Genomic DNA, 21134 nt, shown 5'->3' with positions numbered 1-21134 from the left:
GTCTATCTGCGTTGAGAATCATAAATATTCTGTTAAACGATGCCCACCATCTTGTCCTCCCTCTTGATTATCTATAATTTCTTTCTTCTTCGAGAAGGACCGTTCCATCGACTCGACTTCTTGCCCGGCTCTCCCTCTGGAATAATCGTAAATTAACGGGAATTAACGCCCCTCGTCGATTGATCAATTTAATCGCGTTTATTCGAACGCGAACTTTGCGGGCACGGGGCGTATAAATTCCTACTCGAATGGCGCGCGGCGCGCACGTAGTTCGGCGGCTTGCCGCGCGGCGGCGCTGCCGAAAGTGGAACTCGCGGTGGAACCGTCATCGGCAGCTCCTTCAAGCTCCTTCGAGAGCCCGTTGATCCACCGGGGCCGTGTATATGTTATATATCACATAGCAGGATACGTATATATGTGCCACGCGGTACATAATAAATAGCACTCGCCACGGTAGTACTCTCAAGGCGCGCTCCAGTCGGTCGCGAGCTCTCCGTTTGTGCGCGCCATTCCGCGGAGCCATGACGAAGACGGACCAGTTCTACGAGGTGGTCTTCCGCCTCGTCAAGGAGGCCGGGGCGGTGAGTTAGGAGAGCCGAATAATGAAAAAGAATATATATACATATATTAAAAAAAAAAATACCAACCAGAGCGGAAGATAGGGGGAATAAAAATGACTCGGCTCCAGAAATTCGCGGGCTTACGTCGAGCCGGCAGCCAGCGGTATTGATTTCGCCCGAGACCCCAGACCGAGCATGGCTTCGCTCGAGCGTGGCTTGACGGAATTATGACACGTTTCCCTCGATTATAGGATTACATATTTTTCTCATGTTCCTCGCGCAGAACTGAAAATCTACCTCCTGGGATGACTCGCATGCATCTGGCTCGAGCGCTCGATAACGTTATCGGCTCGGGGAAAAAGGTCCCGAAGAATCGCTCCTGACGAAACGCTCCCCGGAGATTTCAACGAGTTAGTCGTTCCAGAGTTTTAGGAAGGTTTCTTTTTCTTTCGAGCATTAGATACGCTCAAGATCTCTCTACCTCGAGCCGCGAGTTATTTACGTAAGCCTCGGGAACGATCGGGAATTTTATGCGAAGTGCATGACGAACGATTCCTTTCCAGATCGTGAAGGACAAGATCAACCGACCGAAGGACATCATGCTGAAGTCCTGCGAGGTCGACCTGGTCACGGAAACCGATCGCCAGGTGGAGAAACTCCTGATCGACGGGATTTCCGCGGAGTTTCCGGACCACAAGTAACGAAAACAAAAGAAAAAGAAAAAGAACAAAACTGCCAGAAGGGAATCGTCTTACAAGTTCTTGGACTACCGGACGCGTATCGAGTTTCCCATCCAGGGGAAAATTGCTACAATCGTGGCCGATCGCATGTGCGGTTCCTCTTTTACATTTCGGATATTTATACGCTATCGCGTGAACATTGTAAATCCAGTACGCATTTGGCAATTTTCCTCTACGGTGTTATTCCGCGTCGAGATGGCCAAACGTTTGCTTAAGCTACTGTATTATTAATCGCAAGTCGTTCGACCGGCCCGCAGAAGGGACCGGTGATTTTCCATCGGGTCGAGGATCTTCTAGAATCGTCTTTTTTCCTCGGTCCTAATCGAGTCAATCCACTGTACGTTCTCGGTCTACATTTTAGTAAGGGCCTCTTCCTCTCAGCGACGTCTGGACGCGTCCCGAGGTCGAGGAACCCCTTCGTCGCGAATCGACCTGTTGCATGAACACGCTCTAGACCGTACATATAAACCACGTCGTAGAAAGTAACCGGGCGACCCTCTTCAAGGTTCATCGGCGAGGAGACTACCGACACGAACGTCAAGGTGAAGCTCACCGACTCGCCAACCTGGATCATCGATCCGATCGACGGGACGATGAACTTCGTGCACGGGCTGCCGCACACCTGCATCTCGATCGCGCTTATGATAAATAAGATAACGGAGATCGGGATCGTCTACAACCCGATTTTGGAGCAGCTCTTCACGGCACGCAGAGGCCAAGGGGCCTTCTTGAACGGAGCCCCGATCCGGGTGTCCGACACCAAAGGTAGTATTCCAGGTTCCCCGTTGAAATTGAGCTGACAGGATTCCACCTCTTCTAGAGCTCTGCGAAGCCTTGCTGATGATCGAGGTGGGCACTTGCAGGGACCCGGAGAAGATGAAGGTCGTCATGGAGAACATGCACATATGTGCGCCCCGGGTTCACGGGTAGGCGTCGGCACCAGGTGCCGTATCATTCCGGTGAGTGCCCGACTTATCCGCTCCTTCGTCCGTAGGACGAGATCCCTAGGATCGGCGGCCCTGAACATGTGCATGGTGGCCATGGGAGGTGCGGACGCCAACTTCGAGTTCGGCATCCACATATGGGACATCGCGGCCGGCGACATCATCGTCCGGGAGGCCGGCGGTGTGTGCATCGACCCTGCAGGTGGATTGTGATATTCCAAAAAAAGAGAGAGAAAAAAAAAGAGCATACCTCACGACGAAGTAATCCACGTCGAATTCCAGGCGGAGTCCTGGACCCCCTAGGAAGGCGAGTCCTGTGTGCCTCGACGGTGGAATTAGCGCAGACGATCGCCAAAATCCTGATGCAGTATTATCCAGAGCGCGACTGATGCGCCACCACGATCCGTACGGCAAGGATCCACCCGATCTCGACCGCCCTTCGACTCCTAGTAGCTGAACGTTAACGCCAGAAGCCAAGACTACCGAGGAACCGACGTCCGAGATCGGTTCCCGGTGCCCGTCCGCCGAGCAAGTACCTGGACAGATCCATCCGACTCAGACCTCGTATCCCATCGAGGAAAAAAGAACCGACACCTCGCGAGGTGAACCGGCGCCCTTAACCTGGAGGACACTCCAGGAAGCCGAGTCCTCCCCGCCCCTCCGAGTGGTTCCCACGACTCCACCCAACACGGATAACCAGAGAAAAACGTATCAACTGTATTTTATTGTAAAACAGAGTTCAACTAACAATAAAGTGTTCGCTCGATCTCGTGCCGGTTATTCCCTGGTGGCCGTCCCCAGGTCGAGTCCTCCGGCGATCCGGCTCGTCCCGGCTAGACCTGAAACCTCAAATTCGCACCGGTTACTATCCCGCGAGCTCGTCCTCGCGAGGCGAGATCCACCCGCGGTCGGGCGATCGAGAAAGCCTAAGAATCGACCATGAGGAAAGCGTAGGCCTTACCTGGAGTTCGTCCACGGGGTCCGTACTTACCGCCGCCCCTCGGGGTCTCGCCCGACCCTAGGCCCTCCCGCCTCCCTCGCCCGGGCCTCTAGCTAAACACCCGAGGACCCGGAGGGGCTCTACGTGGGCGTCTCATCGACCCTCGCCCCTTTTCTCTCTCTCTTTCTCCCCCTTTCTCGTTAAGGCGCTCGCCGACAAACCTTCGTCAAGCCCTCTCTCTCTCATTGTGCCGGCCTCCTGCCTCGTCTCCCCTCCTCACAGGGAGGGCTACAAGTGAAACATTACCAAATAGAGCCAATTAGAAGATATATACTAGCGGCGAAAGCGATAATAAGTCTCGTCGTGTCGTTACGTTCCACACACGCCGGGGTATAGATACTATCGAGATAGTCGGGTCGACGTTAAGGGAGCGCCCGCTCGGGAAGAGGCCAGAGATACCCGAATGGCTTTAAGGATGCGCGTCTCCGAGCCGATACCTCTCTCTATCTCTCTCCTTACAGTATTTCCCGAGAAGCGATCTCAAGGATGAGAAAGGATCTCGAGAAATGCCCGGCAAAAGGTAATAGGAAAGTCCCGAGTGTACTCGGGTCGACGTTAAGGAACTGCTCCGGAAGAGGTTCTATCTCGCTCTCCCTTTCGTCGCGATCTTCCGCGAGAAGAGGTCGCGAGACAATAAGCCCGGGCAAAGAAGTACGAGGAAAGCTCCCGGGGTCTCGGCGTCGTCGTTAAGGCGGTCCGCGAGCGGGTGTACTAAGTATCCCATTAAGGCAGCCCCCATGAATACCTTGCAACGGGAACAGCGCAAAAGGCCCTCGTAAGGTCCGCCCCGCTTAACGGTGATTCGAATCGAAGACTGATCTGAAACATAAGCAGCCTCGTACAATCATGCCTTAACAAATTCGATTAGATCATCCCCGAGGCCGCTAAGCTCGCCGGAAAGGGCACCGATGGTGTCGCGCGACAAACCCAGGGGAATCAAGCCAACGAACGGTGACGTCGAGGCATGAGCATCGACCTCACGAGGAGAAATCTGCGCTCAGCATCGGTGCCATTTCTCCGCGGCGAGGAAAAAGGAGTCAAAGGACTCCTAGGAGTAGGCCCGAGAGGCTCGTCCTCCTCGCGAACAGCCAGGACATTCTCTCATACGGCTTTCTAGGGGAAAACCTCTCTCTCCCCGTGTCCGCGCCACGCGAGCGAGCAAGTTCTCGCAAGGGCCGTCTTAAATCGCTACGTCCTCCCTGGTCTTCGTTTAAGCATCTCTTCTTTTATTTTCCACCACATTAGCTACTTACTATACATGTTCTGTCTCTGTTAGTACACCAAAAATCGTTCATTATCCTGTCCTCTCCCTCTCTCTTTCTCTCCCTGTCTTTACGTGATCCTCAGACTTCCTTTCCTCTCGCTAAATTCCGAAACCTAGAAATGCCGTACCGCGTGCTCGTCCAGGTTCAAAGGGAGCCCGCAATTCTCATCCGCGTACTCGGGAGCTCGACTCGTCCTCCGACATCGGTGACTCCCTCGAGAAACCAAACACGCTGTTTATAGTAGAATTAGTAACCAACTATATGACAATAATAATTTATAAGAAACATCGTCGGGGGTGGGGGAGGGTGGGGGGGAGGCTGCTCGTGCCCGGAGAGACGAAGAGGACTACCGATCGGCGAAGTTTCCCCGCGATCGATCGTCCCTTATCCTCGATCGAAGGACGCCACTTTTGAAACCCCGTACCCTCGCTCGTCCTCGACGGGACGATCGACGAAGTCGCGACCCGGGCGGCGAGTCTCTCCGGAGAAAAAAAGCAAGAAAAAAAGAAAGGAAAAAAAAAAAACAACCCCATAAGAGCAGTCAACAGAGGAAGCACGGACACCTCGCCCTGATCCCACTTCCATGATCAGTCTCCCCGCAATTAAACTAATAAACTAGGTGTAACGAGAACAACGCCCATTGTTACGGCAAGGTAGCTCGAATTCAATGTACAAATCGCTCGGTCCTCGAGGTCGCGCGACCGTTAAGACCGAAAAAAAAAATAGAAGAAAAAGACAGAAAAATAGGGGGGGAAAAAAATACAAATACAACGTCTAAAACACGTATAAATAAACAACGAGCGGCGTCGAAGGGCCGCATCGATTCCAAGGACGAGGTCCGTGCTTCGTGGATCAACGCTCACCGGCGCCGGGAAGAGCGCGCCAGTCGGGAAGGCACACGGTTCGGTCGCCTTCCTTTACCCTCCTGGTCCCTTCTTCCCCAAGGACCTCGCACCGAGCTCCCCTTCCGCGCGGAATGAACCGCGCGCTCCGATGCCGCGGGAAGGCCGCGAGCGCGTTCCGCGGCAACGTCGGAGACTAAACGGCCGTGCCAAGTAAAATTCATAACGAGTTTACGTCAATGAGATCTCCGTGAAGGTGGGAGGTCCCCGTCCCCGGGGTTACCTAGATCTTCTCTTGTATAAAGGGATGGGCCAGGGCGTGGTTCACGGTGATCCTCTTGCCGGCGTCGAGCATCAGGGTCCGCTCAAGGAGGTCCTTCAGCTGTCCGACCTTGCGACTCTGCTCGGCCGGCAGGGAATTGCCGCCGAGCTCGGCACCGAGGTCGCGAGTCGCCGGCAGGGTCGACATTATCACGACCTTCTCCTGGAACGCGTGGGGAAGAATTAATAAAGGTCGATTCCCAACCGCAGGAGGCCAACCAAGTCCAACGCGAGACGATCCTCGACTCACCCGCTCCGTCACTTTGTCGACCTCGTGGTAGAGGAAGTTGCAGTTGGTGTCGAAGTGCTGGTCCTTGAAAGCGCCCTTTCTAATGAGCTTGTTGGGCATCTTGCCCTTGAGGTCCATGAAGAACTTCAACATTTGGTTGTTCGTTTTACCCGAGAACATGATTTTCCCGGTGTACAACTCGTATATCGTGCACCCCACGGACCACATGTCAATTCCAAAATCATACGGTATACCGAGAACTAGAAAACGCCAGAGTTAGTTTGGTTACGGCAGCTCCAGAGAGGGCGCGCGCATTGTTCCGCGTGTATATATATATTTTTTTTTTTCTCTTTCATTTATCTCATAAAGGATACCGTGACCGGAGGTCTCGGATCACGGTACCGGTTCCCCAGCGCTCCGTGACCGGCTCGTTAATTCAAAGAGACGGCCGATCCAGGTATCTTTGGAACGATGCTGGCAGAAAATTTGCGAATCGTTCCCCAATCCCTGCCAGCTCCGGTCGTTAATTAAAAGAAAAGGGAAAAAAAAGGGGGGAAATAGGAAAAACACTCGTTTTTGGCCGAGTGGCCGACTTACTGATTTCGGGGGCCCGGTAGAACCTCGACACGAGGTAGGGCGTGATCTCGTTCTCGTGGGCGTGGGACGCCGAGCCGAAGTCGCAGAGCTTCAGGATGAGCTTGCTCTCACTGACTAGAATGTTGTCCGGCTTGATGTCGGCGTGCAGGATGTTGGCGCGCTTCAGCAGCTTCAGCGCGAGGAAGAGCTGCTGCGTGTACGACCTGACCGCTTTTACGTGGAGGCCCACGTCCTTGCCGTACTTTTTCAGAACCTGGAAGGACGACGAGGAACGGGTTGACATCCCTGTCGAATAACAGCGAGGTTGGGGTCGAATTTAAATTCGGGATAGAAACCCCGTCCACCGCTCACCTCCCTCAGGTTCATAGCCAGCGGCTCGAAGACCATGCAGAGATGATTCTTGTGGAAAAAGTGCCGGAAGAGTCGCAGACAGTGAAACCGGTCTTCCGGGTCTGCGTCGTTCAGCTTCCTCAGGATCTCCAGCTCCTTCAGACCCGTCCTGTGCCTGAAGACGACATGTCCGGTTTTAAAAACGCTCGGAAATCTTTCGTCAAACGGCAACCTTACATAATTTCATTATTCCTGATGATCTTCACCGCCACGTCCAGGCCACCCCGGGCGTTGTCTCGGGCCCTAACGACGTTGCTGAACACCCCTTGGCCGGTGTACCCATACACCACGTACCGGGAATCCAGGGTCTCTCCAACGCGAACTCTGAAACGCGCGACGTTATTCCACTTCTTGGATATTATTTTTTATTTCTGAGCCCAAACATCGACTCACCGGTAGTACCCGTCGGCGTCGTCCCAGTTGTCGGTCAAGCTAGGGTTGTCCGGTCCACCTGGTCTCTTCCCCTCGACCGTGGGACTCTGCGCAAGAAGTAAACGATCGTCGCGATCAACCCTGAAGTGTGAAATCCCTACCCTTAAGATGCTCTTGCGCGCTCCTCCACTTACATTGAAGTCACCGATATTGTCAGCCTCGGCAAACATGTCCCACTCGTTCGCCCTCTTCGAGCACGGCTTCTCCTCGATCTTCGGTTTCTCTTCCGGCTTCTCCTCGCGCTTCTCCGGCTTCTCCACGGCGTTGTCGTCGAACCTTGACTTCCTCTTCTTGGCCGTGGGCTCCGGGGATTTGGGCTTCTCTGGCAAGGGTGGCGTATGGCTCTCGGAGGTCGACTCGTTGTTATTCGAGGTGATCTCCACGGACTTCTGGCTCAGGTTCGAGTGGGTCCCGGAATGCGGAGAACCACCGCCCGCGTTTATGTCCGCGGACATGTTTGAGTCCTCGTTAGGTCCACCCAGCCTCTGTGGACAACGGTAAGGCAATTAATAAAATAAGCTACGGATAAATGGGATCGAAAATAAAAATTATAGGAAAAACAATCTCGCTAGAATTACCTTGAGGAGTTCCTCCCTCTGTTTTCTCCTCCGTTCGATGATCGCCTCCTCGTCCTCCTCTTCCTCGATGTCGATGTCCTTGATCTCCTCCTCGCTGGAGCTGTCTGAGCGCTCAATTTTCAGGCCCTCCGAGAGCGAATCCTTGTACTTGTCATTTCGTTCTCTCTTGCCATTTCTCTCCCGATCCCTGTCGAGATCTCGTGCCCTCCTGTCCCGATCTTGGCGGTAGTTCCGCGAAAGAGACCTCGACCTCGACCTCCTGTGACGGTCGTTGCGGTCCCTCTCCATTCTACCGCCCCTTATCGGGCTACGGGACAATCTTCTGTTGCCTCGAATACGATCGTCCACTCTATCGCGATTCCTGCTATCGCGACGATCACGAGCGCCCACTCGCTCGCGCGACAATCCTCCGTCGTTCCTGTCGTTTCTTTCACGGTGTCTCTCCAAACTCTTCTCCCGCTTTTCTCGCTGAACGACGGCTCGATCTTTACTCATTCCACGATCGCGACTACCTGCCCGGTCGCGACCTTCGTGCTTAGTCAACTGGGTCCTCGAATCCGCCCTGGACTCTCGGGGCTTCGAGTCGTGGCGCTCTGACTCTCGTTTTCTTTCCTCCTCCCTGCTGTCCAGAAAGAAAAGGATCGATTAATTAGAAGTTAAAAGAGAAAAAAAAAATTAGGAAACGAGTAAGCGTACCTTCGATCGTGCTCTCTTTTCCGAGACTCGTCCCTTTTAATCGCGTCCTTGCGCTTGTCCTCTTCCATTCTTCTTCTGGATTCCTCTCTCCTATCGATTACTTTACGAATCTGTTTATCGTCCTTCCTCGACTCCTCTCTTTTCAGGTCCTCCGGACGACTTCGAGGCTTCTCTTCTCTTCGCCGTTCTAATTCCCTTCTCTTATCCTTAGGCTCTTCCCTAATTCTCTTGTCCCTTGTCGTATCGACTATGACGCGCCTTTCAGGTTTCAGGAGTTTTTTCTGTTCTCTACTTGCCGACCTACTTCTATGTCGCTTTTTCCTAGGTACGTGTTCTTCTCCGCTGTCGTCCTCTACGAGTATAACATCGGGAGTAGGTACAGCTTTGACTTCCTCTCGAGCCTCGGGTTCTTTATCCTCTTTTTCGGATTCGTCAGACAAATATTGCACTAGGCATGCCTGCAGTCGTTCCTGTAGCATGTTTTGCATAAGTTTAGTAAAACAATAAATTGAAGCCTCTACTTAATCTAATTAGTCATTGAAAATACCTTTTGTTTCATTAATTCCTCCAAATCTATGTCGTCCTCGATAATGGTACAGTCGACCTCATCCGAGTCAAGATCGACTAGCTTCTCGTCATCACTCTCATCGGTAGATGCAGGGTCTAACCGGGTACTATTTACTTTACCATTTACACTGGTTTCCCTCTTGATGATAACCCGGCGCTCCACTTTTTCTTCCACCGCCCCATTCTCTTCTTTTGCTTTCTTGGAACGTTTCCGTTTCTTGTGTTTTTTCCTAAAAGAGAAATGAGCCTCGTTAAATTTTAACTAAAAATGACATCACCGTCCGAACTCAAACTTATGAACTGCGAACTTCTCTAAAACATCGATCGACGTAGCGAAGCATACTTACTTTTCTTGCTTCTCGGGTTTAGCATCATCCTTTTCTGGTACCTTATCTTTTTTGTGCTTATGGTGTTTGTGCTTTCGTTTCCTCTTCCGCCTTTGCTCACCGAGCAGGTCGGAATCGGAGTCGACGTTATTTGCATCTTTCTTGGCTTCCAAACACTCTGGATCGGACGCGCTGTAGGCATCGAATCGTTCAATGAGATAAAATGACCTCAGAGGATACAAAATTTACGAAGTTTCAAGAACCAAGGAAAAGGAGTCGCAAGTAACGATGCAATCAAACGCAATCTTTTACTGCTGTACCGCATTTAGAAGCGAAACGTAAACACGTCGAGTTCTCGACGAAGCTTGCGTACTCACCCCATTGCGGCCCGTCTAGACGAAAGGCTTTCAAATTCTCTGACTAATGTGGGCGCACTTAACGCGTTTAATCTCTAAAAAACTGCACGTAATTCCTCGCAGCCGAAGCACAAAGTATAACCGGGCTACCGCGAGACGAAAAGCGAAGCGGGGCACGGATCGACAGCCTGGCGAGCCGCCATCTTGGTCGATGGCAAGGATGGCAAATGAGGGTGACGCCAATGAACACGAACGACGATAGAGTAGAAACTCCATATTCCGAAGACGGAGGGCAGATGGTAGTCCACAAAATGGTGCTGCATTAAAAATCCAGAACGTGGGCTTAGTAAATAGTTCGCGCGGACAATTTCTCCAAGCGCAGATGGCGCTAGAGTATAAGTGTGAGACCCCTATACAGGAAAGTGCATGGAAATGCATGGAAGTGTTGCCCCCCTGCACTGGGGTAATGCGACTTCCGGTCAGGACGACGACTCAGATTAAGTTATTGCTTTGTGCGGTTGAAATTTGTTCGTCATTCTGCTGGTTCCTGGAAAAGTTAGGCTTACATCTGTCGGTCACGAACGCGTAAGTACTTTCACGAGAACGCCGCCCGAAATATCTCAGGGCTATGCGTATATTCTGTCAAACGCGACACGGTCTGGCAGACGAGTAGTAGGTGTCTGTGACATTCCCAGACATCTGGCATTTAAAGACCACAGCTGACGTAGTCCTTGGTAAGTTTCTCGTTTTTTCACATTACTAATTTGGAAGATATTACATAAATACACGAGACTGCATTCGTGTAATTCTTGGTCGAGCGAAGGGGAACCTTTCCAATATCGCCAAACTTCAATTCTGACACTCACGATACGTTGAAATGATTCTACTGCATTTTGTTCGATAAATCATTGAATGTATATCGATACAAACTGTTATTCGTTGGCTCTGCAGTTCCTCTGGGATGTCAAATTCTACGGATCGACACTACATGACCGACAGCAGCGATACAGAGACCGATTGCAAGGAAACCGATGGCCATGGGCGACAGAGGGTTTATAAGAACAGGTTGAGGTAATAAAGATCACTGGCTGGGTAAGCACCGGGATATATCGTCGATCGACCTTTAGTGTTTATACTTTCCGGACAAATCCAAGATGTTACGACTCTCGCTCGTTGCTCCTTCTTGGCTTCCAAAGACTAACGTTTGCCAAGCTTGTATATAATGGAACGACCTCTGTTTAGTTATAGATAAGGAAGAGACTTATTTTCAGAGGCTCGTAGCATGAACTCAGGCCTGCCGCTTCTCGACCTTGCTACGTGCATGCTAAGCATTTTTAAATTAATCTAATCGATCCACTGTTTATATCTCCGTTAAGCCAAGATCGTGAAAATATTATTCAAGAATATTCACGGGCAGGCCATATAGCTAGTAAGACATTAGACGGGAGTGTATTCGTATATGTACAGTCTCTATCGGCATGGTCATGTACGGCGGATGTTTTCGATTCGATGTTTCCTGGAAGTAATTGTCCGGAATGATCGACCGATCGAGTCCATTATTTAGAATCTGCAAATAGCAGCCCGTAACGGTTTTTAACGAATCCATCGTTCTCGTTCACGTGGCTTCAAGCATTTTCTTTCTTTTTTTTTTCTTTTGACATCCTTCGTCTTCGCAATCGGTCCAGTTAATCTAGGATTCCGAAGAAATCTCATAACAGTCGAGATTAGCAGCAAATTAGTAAGGAAACATGATTGTTTTGCATGTAGTTGTGGTGGCTCGTCCAAGCCAAAATCTTGTCTGGTACAGAAGGACGGAAGCAACAAGCGGCATTGCCATTCCTTCGATTCGGGCAGATGCGGAGTGAATCAGGCCCTGCGAACAAACAGGTAATACATATAGGTATCGTAATAAGGCTCACCGAGAAGGACCGGCTGCACCTATACCTTGGTATCTCACGCGACTACGTTTCACATTTCTGACTAAAGTAACAAGACGTCCTCTCATTTACTGTACGCTCATCAGTGATTCGCACCACACGTGTCATCTTAGCCTAGCGGTGGTCTCTTATTATTTCTCTCGCAATTCATAGAATTTATAGAAGCTTTCTTAGACGCGAGCGAGAGCACCACCTAACGATCAAGGTAAGCGTTCACTCGACGATCGGTACGATTAAAAAATAGTTCAAGCATATCGGACAGTGTTCGTTTTACTCGGATCTAGTGCCAGGGTCATCTATCACGTCCCACGTAGAGCCCAGAAAAATCCAAGGGTAACTAGCCATTAGACTTTGCGACTATTCTCGAGAAAAAGAAAAACTCAATACCGAATTTAACGATTCCTACCACTCATTGGAGTTTCTCTGGGGTTTGCTCGTCCCTCGATCCAATAACCGAGACCTACTCTAGACATTTTTGTACAGACTACGATCCGGACTGCGAGTCCACCAGAACCAGCAGACGACGACCCGAGAAAGCATGCCGCCATCCGGCTCCACTGCCAGTGTGAACAATCAGCAGGCCAGTGACGAGAGAATCACGCTGATTGTTGACAATACCAGGTGCGTACCCGGTATGATGAACTATTAAAGAGAAAAAAAATAATGGGATGCAAGTGTCACCGCTACGTCTCCTTGTGCAGATTCATCATGGACCCAGGACTGTTCACCGCTCATCCGAACACGATGCTGGGTCGCATGTTCAGCTCCAGCATCGAATTCGCTCAGCCAAACGAAAGAGGAGAATACGAGGTCGCCGATGGAATATCGGCGATGGTGTTCCGGGCGATTCTGGAATATTACAGAGGTGGAGTGATTCGTTGTCCTCCTACGGTGACGGTCCAGGAGCTACGAGAAGCCTGCGACTACTTGCTGGTGCCGTTCGATGCCAGCACCGTCAAGTGCCAAAACTTGAGTAAGTACCACTTTGCCAGACAACGGTAGAGTAAATCTTCGTAGCCACTTGCAGGGAATTAATCAGAGGCGAGGGAAATAGAAAAGAGATCCAACGCGCCACGATCTGTGTCGAGTCTCTGAAAACTATAGGAGTTGATTCCAGGGGGATTACTACATGAATTGTCTAATGAAGGAGCCCGCTGCCAGTTCGAGGTGTTCCTCGAGGATTTGATTCTGCCTTTAATGGTGAACAGTGCTCGCCGAGGAGACAGGGAGTGCCATATCGTGGTTCTGCTGGAGGATGACATCGTCGACTGGGATGAGGAGTACCCTCCGCAGATGGGGGAGGAATACTCCCAGAGTAAGCGCACCTTCTGTAAAACGAGCACAGGTGATGGTACTTGAAAGGATACTCATCGTAATCACGTTTCGTTACCTTCAGCGGTAAACAGCACCGCGATGTACCGGTTCTTCAAGTACATCGAGAACCGGGACGTGGCCAAGCAGGTGATGAAGGAGCGAGGCCTGAAGAAGATCCGGCTGGGGATCGAGGGCTACCCGACTTACAAGGAGAAGGTGAAGAAGAGGGCGGGGGGCCGATCGGAGGTCATCTACAACTACGTGCAGCGGCCCTTCATCCACATGTCCTGGGAGAAGGAGGAGGCGAAGAGTCGCCACGTAGACTTCCAGTGCGTCAAGTCGAAGTCGGTGACGAACCTGGCCGAGGCGACCGCCGACCCGGTGCTGGACGCTCTCGGGAACCCGGTTAACGCCATGGCGCTCGTGGAGGCCGCGGAAGACGTGCCCCAGCCGGAGGTCTCCGCTCTGCCCCCGGGTCTCGGCGCAGCAGGAGTCGAGGCCGAAGGTGCGGCCGGTCCGGCCTCGAACTCCACGGAACTCGCCTCTTCGCCTCCCGAGGAGCTCCAATGAGCAACCCGGTCCTCCCTCTTCGCGCGAGGGACGTCCCTCGTTCTCGTCGAGGCGCTACCCGTGGATGCCGACCGGCCGAGTTCTTTCCTTCAGCTAAGCACCGCACCCAGACACACCTGGGGACGTCGTCGTGCTCGAACCGCCAGCCTTAAAACCCAAGGATCGCTCCTCGCCCCTCGCCCCCAACCGCGGGAAGTTCCAGACGAACGAGCTCGAGCGATTCCCCCAACGGGGCGATCCCTAGATGAGGAAATGCGCTAACTTTCCCCAGGAGTCATTTCGAAGTACCTCAGAGATTCGCCCGACCCCGGCGGACAAGACCTCGCGTCGTCGCGCGAATAGCACGTAGGTGCGCGCGATAAGAGCGGATTACTCGGCCCTGCCTAAAATGTGATTCCCATGAAATGCTTTACCGTTTTATACCGTCAATAAAAACGTCGATTAAGGATTTTCTGCAAATCGGGCTGGCTCATTACTCCGCTCTTCTCCCCTGGCCTCCTCTATCCGCTATCCTCGATATCTCGATAAAAGCAGAGCCAGGAACTAGCGCTTCTATTCGAGGCGACCCCCAGGGTCTAAACCGTGTTAAGGAGACCTTGTCGAGGGCGAACCCCGGCCAGGAATCGGGCCGACCTCGGCGCGTGCGTCGATCGACGTCCTCGTCCCGATCTCCCCGCGATCCGGCGAATCTACTCCGGGTACCTCGAGGGATATCGACTGCATCGGACACGTCGTGGGGAGCCATTCATTGTTGCATGTACTCGAGGAGTCGGTGCATAGCGAGCATCCCGACCCTCGCAAGGTCTCCCTCTAGGGTTGCGTTCCTCGCCGGTGCAGAGCCTTCCGGGAGGTCGCTCGCCGTGTATACAGCCTAGGTCGTTAAGAGATCGGCGAAATGCCGCCTCCTGGCAATCGTTAGGATTGCGAATTATAGGTCGTAAGGTGGACGCGGTTCAAAGGCCGGGCCGAGCCTCGGCGCAGGCGCAGGGAGGATCGATAGATAGACCCGAGTCGAGGGCGAGAGCCCAGTAGCGTACGGGTCCCCGAGCTGCGAGTCGCGACGAGAGATCGGATTTCCGCGCAGGAACCGCCGTACGAACGGACGTTTAGTGGTCCGGCTGCGGAGCAGCTCGTCCAGCATGCAACCACCCCCGAGAAAAGTAAGGACCCGAGCCCTCCCTTCGACCACTTCCGGCTCGGACCTCTCCACTTTAACGAGCACTATTTACGCCTTCGTTTCGCCCCCTCGCCGCGATTAAACGACAGCGCGGCACTCGGGGTAAGCGCGTCGTCTCCTCGGCAAGTACCTCTCGCCAGGAATTAAGAGGACGCCCCGGAAGCTGGAGAGCGGCTCCCAGAATTTCGGGAAATCGGGGACGTTCGATGGGGTTGATCGACCCGGCTACGTGCCAGGGGTTTGCGGCCAATCGCGGAGGGATGATTGCCCCAGGATTTCGGGGAAAATCCCTTCCTGGTTAAGAAGGATCGGACGGGAAATTAAATCAGGGCGGCGTTTAGAACCCGATCTCTAGGAGTCGCCCTTGGAGCCCCGGGGGAAAAAAAATCGCTACTTCCAGATCTACAGGGAATAATTGTCTCGGGGTCGTCGGGAGAACACGTGTACGGTGAAAGGGTACTTCCGATGGTATTCTATTCTTTTTTTCCTTTTTTTTTTTTTTCATTGCCTTCCCCCGAAGAGCCAGAGTTTTATTCCTGCGAATAATTCCTCAAGGTCCGCCGAACCTCCCCATTGTCGGGAATAATCGCTAACGAGATCGCGGGGTCTAAAAAAGCGGACGGAAGAAATGAATGACCAATCGATATCGATTACGAGGACGTATAGGAGCGTATGCAAAGTCGGCCCTCGAGTCGGGGGTGGCTCGAGCCAAGGGTAATCAATCACGGGAGGCGATCGCTCGGTTATTTAATTCCCGGGGGGACGGAATGGCGAGAACGTCCTCGAGGTCGAACCTCGAGTTCCGATCGAATCGAGCGTCCGGAGGGGGCGGTCCGGTCCGGGGGTGGACGCTGGCTCCCGTGGTCTTCCCGAGAGCGAACTCTGACCTGATTTCGTTGAAACATCCCCGAAGAGCGAACTGTGACCCGCTTTCGTTAAAACGTCCCCGAAGAGCGGGGCCGTTCTCGCTGTTTGCCCCGGAGACTAGGCGCGGTCATCGAGCTCTTCCTCTGGGAGACCATTGTTCTCTCCCAGGCTCGAGTGTGTCTTCGAGCCCTTTGAATGCCCGCCTCGTTTCTCTCCTTCCTGTTTGTTCTTTCATTCTCCTCCCTTCTCTGTCTTCTCTCTTCTTTCTCTTCTCCCCCAAAAGAGACGAAGGATCGAGCCCCCGAACGTGCTCACGCGTGCTTTTCCAGGGAAACTATGCAAAGTTTTTAAAAAACGTCCACACGGAGCAGGCCTCGAAGTTGCAAGCGAAGAACCAGCACGAGTGCGACCTCCTCGAGGACATCCGGTGAGGGGTTGATAAACGCTGAAAAATTAAGATATTGAGAGGGTTTAGACGTTACTGCGGGGTCCGGATGAGGACTAGCCGGCTAACCGAGTACCTCCTTTTCAGGAACTTTACCATTAAAAAGTCGGCCATCGAGAAGTCCTATTCCGAGGTAGACCAGCTCTCCTTATTAACGCGGCAATCCCCGAAGGCGGTCCCTGGAACGGTATCGATTGTTGTTTCAGGCGCTACTCAAAATATCTTCAGCCTACTTGAACAAGAAGATACCTAATATACCGGACATTAACATCGAGGGCGGCGAGGAGAAATGGTAAAGGAAGTCGCTCTCCTCCGGAAGGACCGGGGAAGCGATAGATTCGGGGGTCACCGTTCGGTCGGGTTTCAGGAACATGTGGAACGTCTGGAGGATGGTCCTGGAGGAGAACGAGAAACTGGCGAGGGCCCGCCTAGCCGCCGTCGAGGTCTTCCAGCAACAAATCGCTGACGACGCGAAGAGTTTAAAGTTGCATAAGATCCAGATATCGAAGAAGGTACACGTATACGGTATCCGTTACGTACCCTGACCGACGGGCTGACGTTAGACTCGGTACTTCCAGGCGATCGACCAACTGCTAATAGTACAAAAGGAGCTGCAAACCTGCGTCCAGGACGTCGACAAGACGAAGAAGCTCTACTTCGACGAGGAGCACAGCGCCCACGACGTGCGCGACAAGGCCAAGGACATCGAGGAGAAGTGCGTGACTCGCCTCTGATTATCCCCTATTTGCATGAACGGTCCTCGTAGCGCTTCCCCAGGAAGTAAGAAGATAAAGAAAAGAAAACGTATGATCCAAGGACGCGACCTTCTCCTTTCAGGCTCAAGAGGAAGAAAGCCTCGTTCTTCCAGTCGATCACGACGTTGCAGAAGAACAGCGCCAAGGTAAGGTAGGCCCTGCCGGGGTGTCCCCCGGGTCGATCGTAGAAACCGGATGAAAAGTATTCCTCGCAGGTGAGCTCGAAGAGGGACGCCCTGGAGGAGAAGTCGACCGGGGCCCGCAACGACTACTTGCTCAGCCTGGCCGCCGCCAACGCCCACCAGAACCGATACTTCGTGGTCGACCTGCAGAACACCATGCAGGTTATTTCGAGTAACACCTGACTCCTCGATAAGGATGGACCTGCTCGATTGGGAACCTTTGGTCTCTTGCTTCCAGATCCTGGAGCAGGGGGTGTACGACAAGGTGGCGGAGTACCTGACGCTGATGGGTCGCACGGAGCTGCTGACTTGCCTGGCGATGCAGAACAGCTTCGGGAAAATCCGCGACCAGGCTCAGCAGGTGAGCGGGAGTTCCTCTCGATGGTCCCTGAAAAGGATGCGGAAGAGGTGAGACGGGTCCTGGTTGTTTCAGCTCACCAGGGAGTACAACCTGCAGTGTTGTTACCTGTACTACCCGGTCCTGAAGCAGCACATACAGTACGACTACGAGCCTTGCGACAACGATCCCGTAGATAGGTGCGGCAGAGCTTGACCGTTCGATTTGCAAACGGTTATTAATCCTTGATATGTCGTCCAGGATAACGGCGGATCACTCGGCCGCGGTGGCGTTAGGGAAGGAAGCTCGTCGCTGGGCGACGAGGATCGCTCGAGAAATCAGCACCATAAGGGAGAGCACTCGTAAATTGCAGGCTCTCCAGCAGCTCAAGGAATCGGGTCAGAAGGTACTTGACGAACGAATTACGGAGGTGTATTATACGTAGAATATTCCCTCGAGGTTGATGCGCCTCCTTGAAAAATTACAGACTGATCCGAACGACCCGAATGGCCCGGACCTGGACACGAAGATGGACGAGCTGAGGCAAGCCGTACGGCGAGCAGAGGTGCGTCCTGGTCGAGGTACCTTGCGATTGGTATTACCAACTTAAAGCTACACCCTGACGAGCGGGAATTCTCGTTTCAGACGGCGAAAATGAAAGCGGAGGCGCGAATAGAATGTCTCCGGAATGGCGGAGGTAAAAACGGGTCTCGACGGCGGGAGTAATTTAGACTTAGAACAAACGAGAGTAATTCCGAGTTTTCCAGTTAACGTCGACGAGTGGCTACAGGAAGCCGAGACCCTGAGCGTCCAGGACATCCCCCGGTCGGCCAGCTCCCTGTCCGTCAGGACGGATGCATCCGGAACAGCGGTATTTATCTCTCTACTTGCTCCTCGCGTCAAGGAAAAATTCTTTGTAATTTCGCCCCATCCGCTCCACAGGAGCATCCGTCCTCCGATTCCTTCTACGACAGCGACGGCGACGGCGGAAGCGATTTGACGACGGTAGAGAGGCCGGAGAACGTGCGCAACGTCTCTCTACAGGAAGAGGAGTCAACCAAGGAGCGACAAAGGCACGACAGTGCCGAAGTCGATGGTAACCGAACAAAATATACATCCCCGTGAATCCTCTTCCGATCGAGCGACATCGAAGGGGACGTTCCCCGTTAAAAAAAGAAAAGAAAAAAAAAACCACGTCGTTCGGTGTCGAGCACTGAAGTCGCGGAATATCTTCCAGCATTGCTGGAGCAGGAGAAGCAGCGAATCGAGTTGCTGACTGCCGGATGGGATGATCCCACGGCGGTGGACTGGGAAAAGGAGGAGAAGGGCGATACCCAGGAGGCCCCGGAAGCCGCGGATGCGGCCCCGACTCAGCACCTCTACAAATGCACCGCCCTTTATTCGTACACGGTTGGCGGTTTTCCTGAAAATGAAAATAACCGATGAAGAATGATTCCGTGGCTTGACCTCGAGTCTCTCCACCCCCAGGCTCAGAACCCGGACGAGCTGTCGATCGTGGAGAGCGAGCAGCTGGAGGTGGTCGGAGAAGGAGACGGAGACGGCTGGCTCAGGGCCCGGAATTACCGAGGAGAAGAGGGATTCGTCCCGCAGAATTATCTGGACGTGGAGAGAGAGTCGGACACCACGACCGGACTCTCTTCCCAGGGCCCAGGACTGGTCCAGCAGATCTCCTTCTCCTCGGTCGACTACACCATAGACGACCACGAGGCAGTCGACCCGGACGTAGGCCTCCAGGTTGAAGAGGACTTTCCAGTGGCCCCCATTCAACAAAACGGTGGTTAGTTCAACGTTCACGGGTCCTGGGTAGATTAAGATTCCACGAGAAGATGACCTCGACCCTCTGTCTTCAGGAACGGAGGAGTACTGCGTGGCTCTCTACGATTACGACGCCACCTGCGACGAGGAGCTCACGTTCATGGAAGGGGACGTTCTGAAGATCCTGAGGAAGGAGCCGCACGACGTCGACGACGGCTGGTGGGAAGGGGAACTGTGTGGACTGCGAGGAATATTCCCATCTCTCATCGTGGAGCCCTGCGCCCCGGACGGCTCACCTCTGACCCCGCAGGTAAGGGACGGGAGTCGACTCCGATCCTGGTGAACAAAAACAAGGTCCATTATTTCTGACGAGACAACGTCCTTCAGGAGGATACCACCCCGCCGAGCTCGGCGCCGCCGGTCTTCGCGCCCCCAGAGATCCCGGAATTCCTCCTGACCGAGGAGATGCTTAACGGTAATTTCCACAATCATCGCGGATTTATCGGTATCGGTGCGGTAAGCCGAGGGACAGGTGTGGGATAAAAAAAATTGGAAGATCGTTTCGATGCTTCCTTCGCAGAGTCAGGGATCCTGGGAGACGAGAGGTCCGCCAGCACGGATGAGGGCCAGCAGGCGAGCTTCGCGATAAACCTGACCAAGGGCCAGAAGGACCACTACGGGTCACAGTTCGACGAGAACTCCGAGACTCCTGGGATCCTAGGTAACGTATCCTCGCCATCCGATGGATCCTCTTGGGACCGTTGGTCCGCCCTCCGGTTCTAATCTGGCCCTGTAAAAATTAATATCTCTGTACCCGTCCCGCTGCTTCAGTCGAGGAGGTTGCAGACGACTCGGCCGTTCAGGTAAAAATCGCGGTGCATCGGAGATTCGATATCGCGATTCGATCCCTGGCCGGTAGCCAGGGGCCGAATGGTCGACGTACTTCGTTCAGCGATTCCGACGTTTCTATTATCAAGCATGCGGTTTATCTGGTCGAGTTCAAAGGTCTGACGAACGCGAAATTGCAGGACGGCTCGGATGGGAAGGCTCGCAAGGCTTCGACGGAAGGTCAGGACGGCGAGAAGGACGACTTGGGTCTGGGCGTAGCACAGATTGTCATTACAGCCGCAACTCCCATGGAGGAGGTGGATCGCCCTTTTCCAGGGGTAGAGGAAGCCGAGGAAGCCGAGGCCGAGGCAGGGGAGGCGTCTCAGGCGGATGCCGAAGAGTCCACCGACAAGACCGGCACCGTCGAGGACGAGGACTCCGAGGAGACCACTACGATCCAGAACGCCCCAGGAGGGCAGCGCCCTTCGGAGGCAACGACGACGCGCGTCGAGTCGGAGGAGAAATCCGTCGTCGACGACCTGCCCGCCGACTCGGCACCGTTTCCCGTGAGCAGCAGCTCCGGCAGCGAGGCAGACTCCACGTCCGGACCCAGCACCGCGGATAATTCTCAATCGATGACTCCCAGAGGCGGTAACATCGCCGCGAGTCATCCCCAGGAAGTGGTCGCAGTCGAGGAAGAAGACGAGGAACCGGTCGACATCGTGCCGGAGAAGGTGCTCGTCGGCGGCAGGGCGAGCATCCCCGACGAGCTGCAGCCCGACCAGCTGGAGAAGCTCCAGAATCTGAAAGAGTCGAATGCCTAGGATTGACTAGACCTCGGAGACGACAACTGCAATCCTGCCTTACCGAACAAACTGGCTCTTCCGAAAGATCATCAGAACAACTTCCAGCACCTGCTGGACTTCTGGAAATCTCCCAAGGTTGGCGGGACGAAGGACTAAGGGTGAACGCCGGGTTGTATGTACGAATGATTAGAGACCGTACTCGACACACGACACACACGTACCCAGACACAACACGCGACACGTTCGTTCACACGTACACGCTCGTAACTGAATATTTTTATGTTAATATTATGAACA

At 53.3% G+C, this 21134-nt stretch overlaps 4 protein-coding genes and 1 long non-coding RNA gene across 15 annotated transcripts; 3 read left to right on the top strand and 2 right to left on the bottom strand.

Annotated features, from left to right (window-relative positions):
• Nucleotides 1-457: 457 nt before the first annotated feature.
• Nucleotides 458-3010, top strand: LOC105699161 (inositol monophosphatase 1). 2 transcript variants are annotated; one of them, XM_012423950.2, is made up of 7 exons: nt 492-581; nt 844-1062; nt 1124-1257; nt 1806-2065; nt 2121-2226; nt 2295-2446; nt 2527-3010. In XM_012423950.2, the coding sequence occupies exons 3-7, from the start codon at nt 1160-1162 to the stop codon at nt 2631-2633; spliced, it is 723 nt and encodes a 240-aa protein (XP_012279373.1). In that variant the 5' UTR covers nt 492-581; nt 844-1062; nt 1124-1159; the 3' UTR covers nt 2634-3010. The 2 variants fall into 2 exon arrangements, with proteins under 2 accessions (XP_012279371.1, XP_012279373.1); XM_012423948.1 differs by lacking the exon at nt 844-1062 and having other exon boundaries at nt 458-581.
• Nucleotides 2950-11613, bottom strand: LOC105699158 (serine/threonine-protein kinase PRP4 homolog). 6 transcript variants are annotated; one of them, XM_023433888.1, is made up of 15 exons: nt 10774-10905; nt 9865-10160; nt 9509-9679; nt 9142-9391; nt 8595-9064; nt 7899-8520; nt 7455-7805; nt 7282-7367; nt 7066-7212; nt 6850-7003; nt 6499-6751; nt 5923-6161; nt 3990-5835; nt 3206-3472; nt 2950-3083 (listed from the first exon to the last, which is right to left on the bottom strand). In XM_023433888.1, exons 2-13 carry the CDS (start codon nt 9867-9869, stop codon nt 5635-5637), a joined length of 2949 nt encoding a protein of 982 aa, XP_023289656.1. In that variant the 5' UTR covers nt 9870-10160; nt 10774-10905; the 3' UTR covers nt 2950-3083; nt 3206-3472; nt 3990-5634. The 6 variants fall into 6 exon arrangements, with proteins under 6 accessions (XP_023289656.1, XP_023289654.1, XP_023289655.1 ...); XM_023433886.1 differs by having other exon boundaries at nt 2950-3472; nt 3990-4063; nt 4498-5835; XM_023433887.1 differs by having other exon boundaries at nt 2950-3472; nt 3990-4063; nt 5635-5835.
• LOC105699160 (BTB/POZ domain-containing protein 10) lies at nt 10189-14123 on the top strand. Of its 3 annotated transcripts, none has more exons than XM_012423944.1 (7): nt 10189-10428; nt 10795-10914; nt 11611-11730; nt 12264-12401; nt 12482-12753; nt 12898-13095; nt 13177-14123. In XM_012423944.1, the coding sequence occupies exons 1-7, from the start codon at nt 10226-10228 to the stop codon at nt 13662-13664; spliced, it is 1539 nt and encodes a 512-aa protein (XP_012279367.1). In that variant the 5' UTR covers nt 10189-10225; the 3' UTR covers nt 13665-14123. The 3 variants fall into 3 exon arrangements, with proteins under 3 accessions (XP_012279367.1, XP_012279368.1, XP_012279369.1); XM_012423946.1 differs by having other exon boundaries at nt 10305-10577; XM_012423945.1 differs by lacking the exon at nt 11611-11730.
• Nucleotides 14124-14712: 589 nt separating this feature from the next.
• Nucleotides 14713-21065, top strand: LOC105699150 (F-BAR and double SH3 domains protein 2). Of its 3 annotated transcripts, none has more exons than XM_012423932.1 (21): nt 14713-14824; nt 16038-16135; nt 16241-16286; nt 16360-16445; nt 16521-16665; nt 16732-16868; nt 16991-17054; nt 17124-17252; nt 17329-17451; nt 17524-17627; nt 17689-17833; nt 17915-17992; nt 18073-18124; nt 18195-18298; nt 18370-18523; nt 18665-18837; nt 18916-19225; nt 19299-19513; nt 19591-19678; nt 19760-19924; nt 20035-21065. In XM_012423932.1, the coding sequence occupies exons 1-21, from the start codon at nt 14804-14806 to the stop codon at nt 20853-20855; spliced, it is 3258 nt and encodes a 1085-aa protein (XP_012279355.1). In that variant the 5' UTR covers nt 14713-14803; the 3' UTR covers nt 20856-21065. The 3 variants fall into 3 exon arrangements, with proteins under 3 accessions (XP_012279355.1, XP_012279354.1, XP_012279353.1); XM_012423931.1 differs by lacking the exon at nt 14713-14824 and having other exon boundaries at nt 15350-16135; nt 20035-20066; nt 20232-21065; XM_012423930.1 differs by lacking the exon at nt 14713-14824 and having other exon boundaries at nt 15350-16135.
• LOC105699155 lies at nt 16077-16848 on the bottom strand. Its single transcript, XR_001103997.1, has 3 exons — nt 16773-16848; nt 16250-16332; nt 16077-16153 (listed from the first exon to the last, which is right to left on the bottom strand). It is a non-coding gene; the product is annotated as an uncharacterized LOC105699155 (long non-coding RNA).
• Nucleotides 21066-21134: the final 69 nt, after the last annotated feature.

Source organism: Orussus abietinus, unplaced genomic scaffold (assembly GCF_000612105.2).
Source record: "Orussus abietinus isolate OABI.00-Male unplaced genomic scaffold, Oabi_2.0 scaffold3, whole genome shotgun sequence".
NCBI lineage: Eukaryota > Metazoa > Arthropoda > Insecta > Hymenoptera > Orussidae > Orussus > Orussus abietinus.
This window is presented reverse-complemented; position numbering and strand designations above follow the sequence as displayed.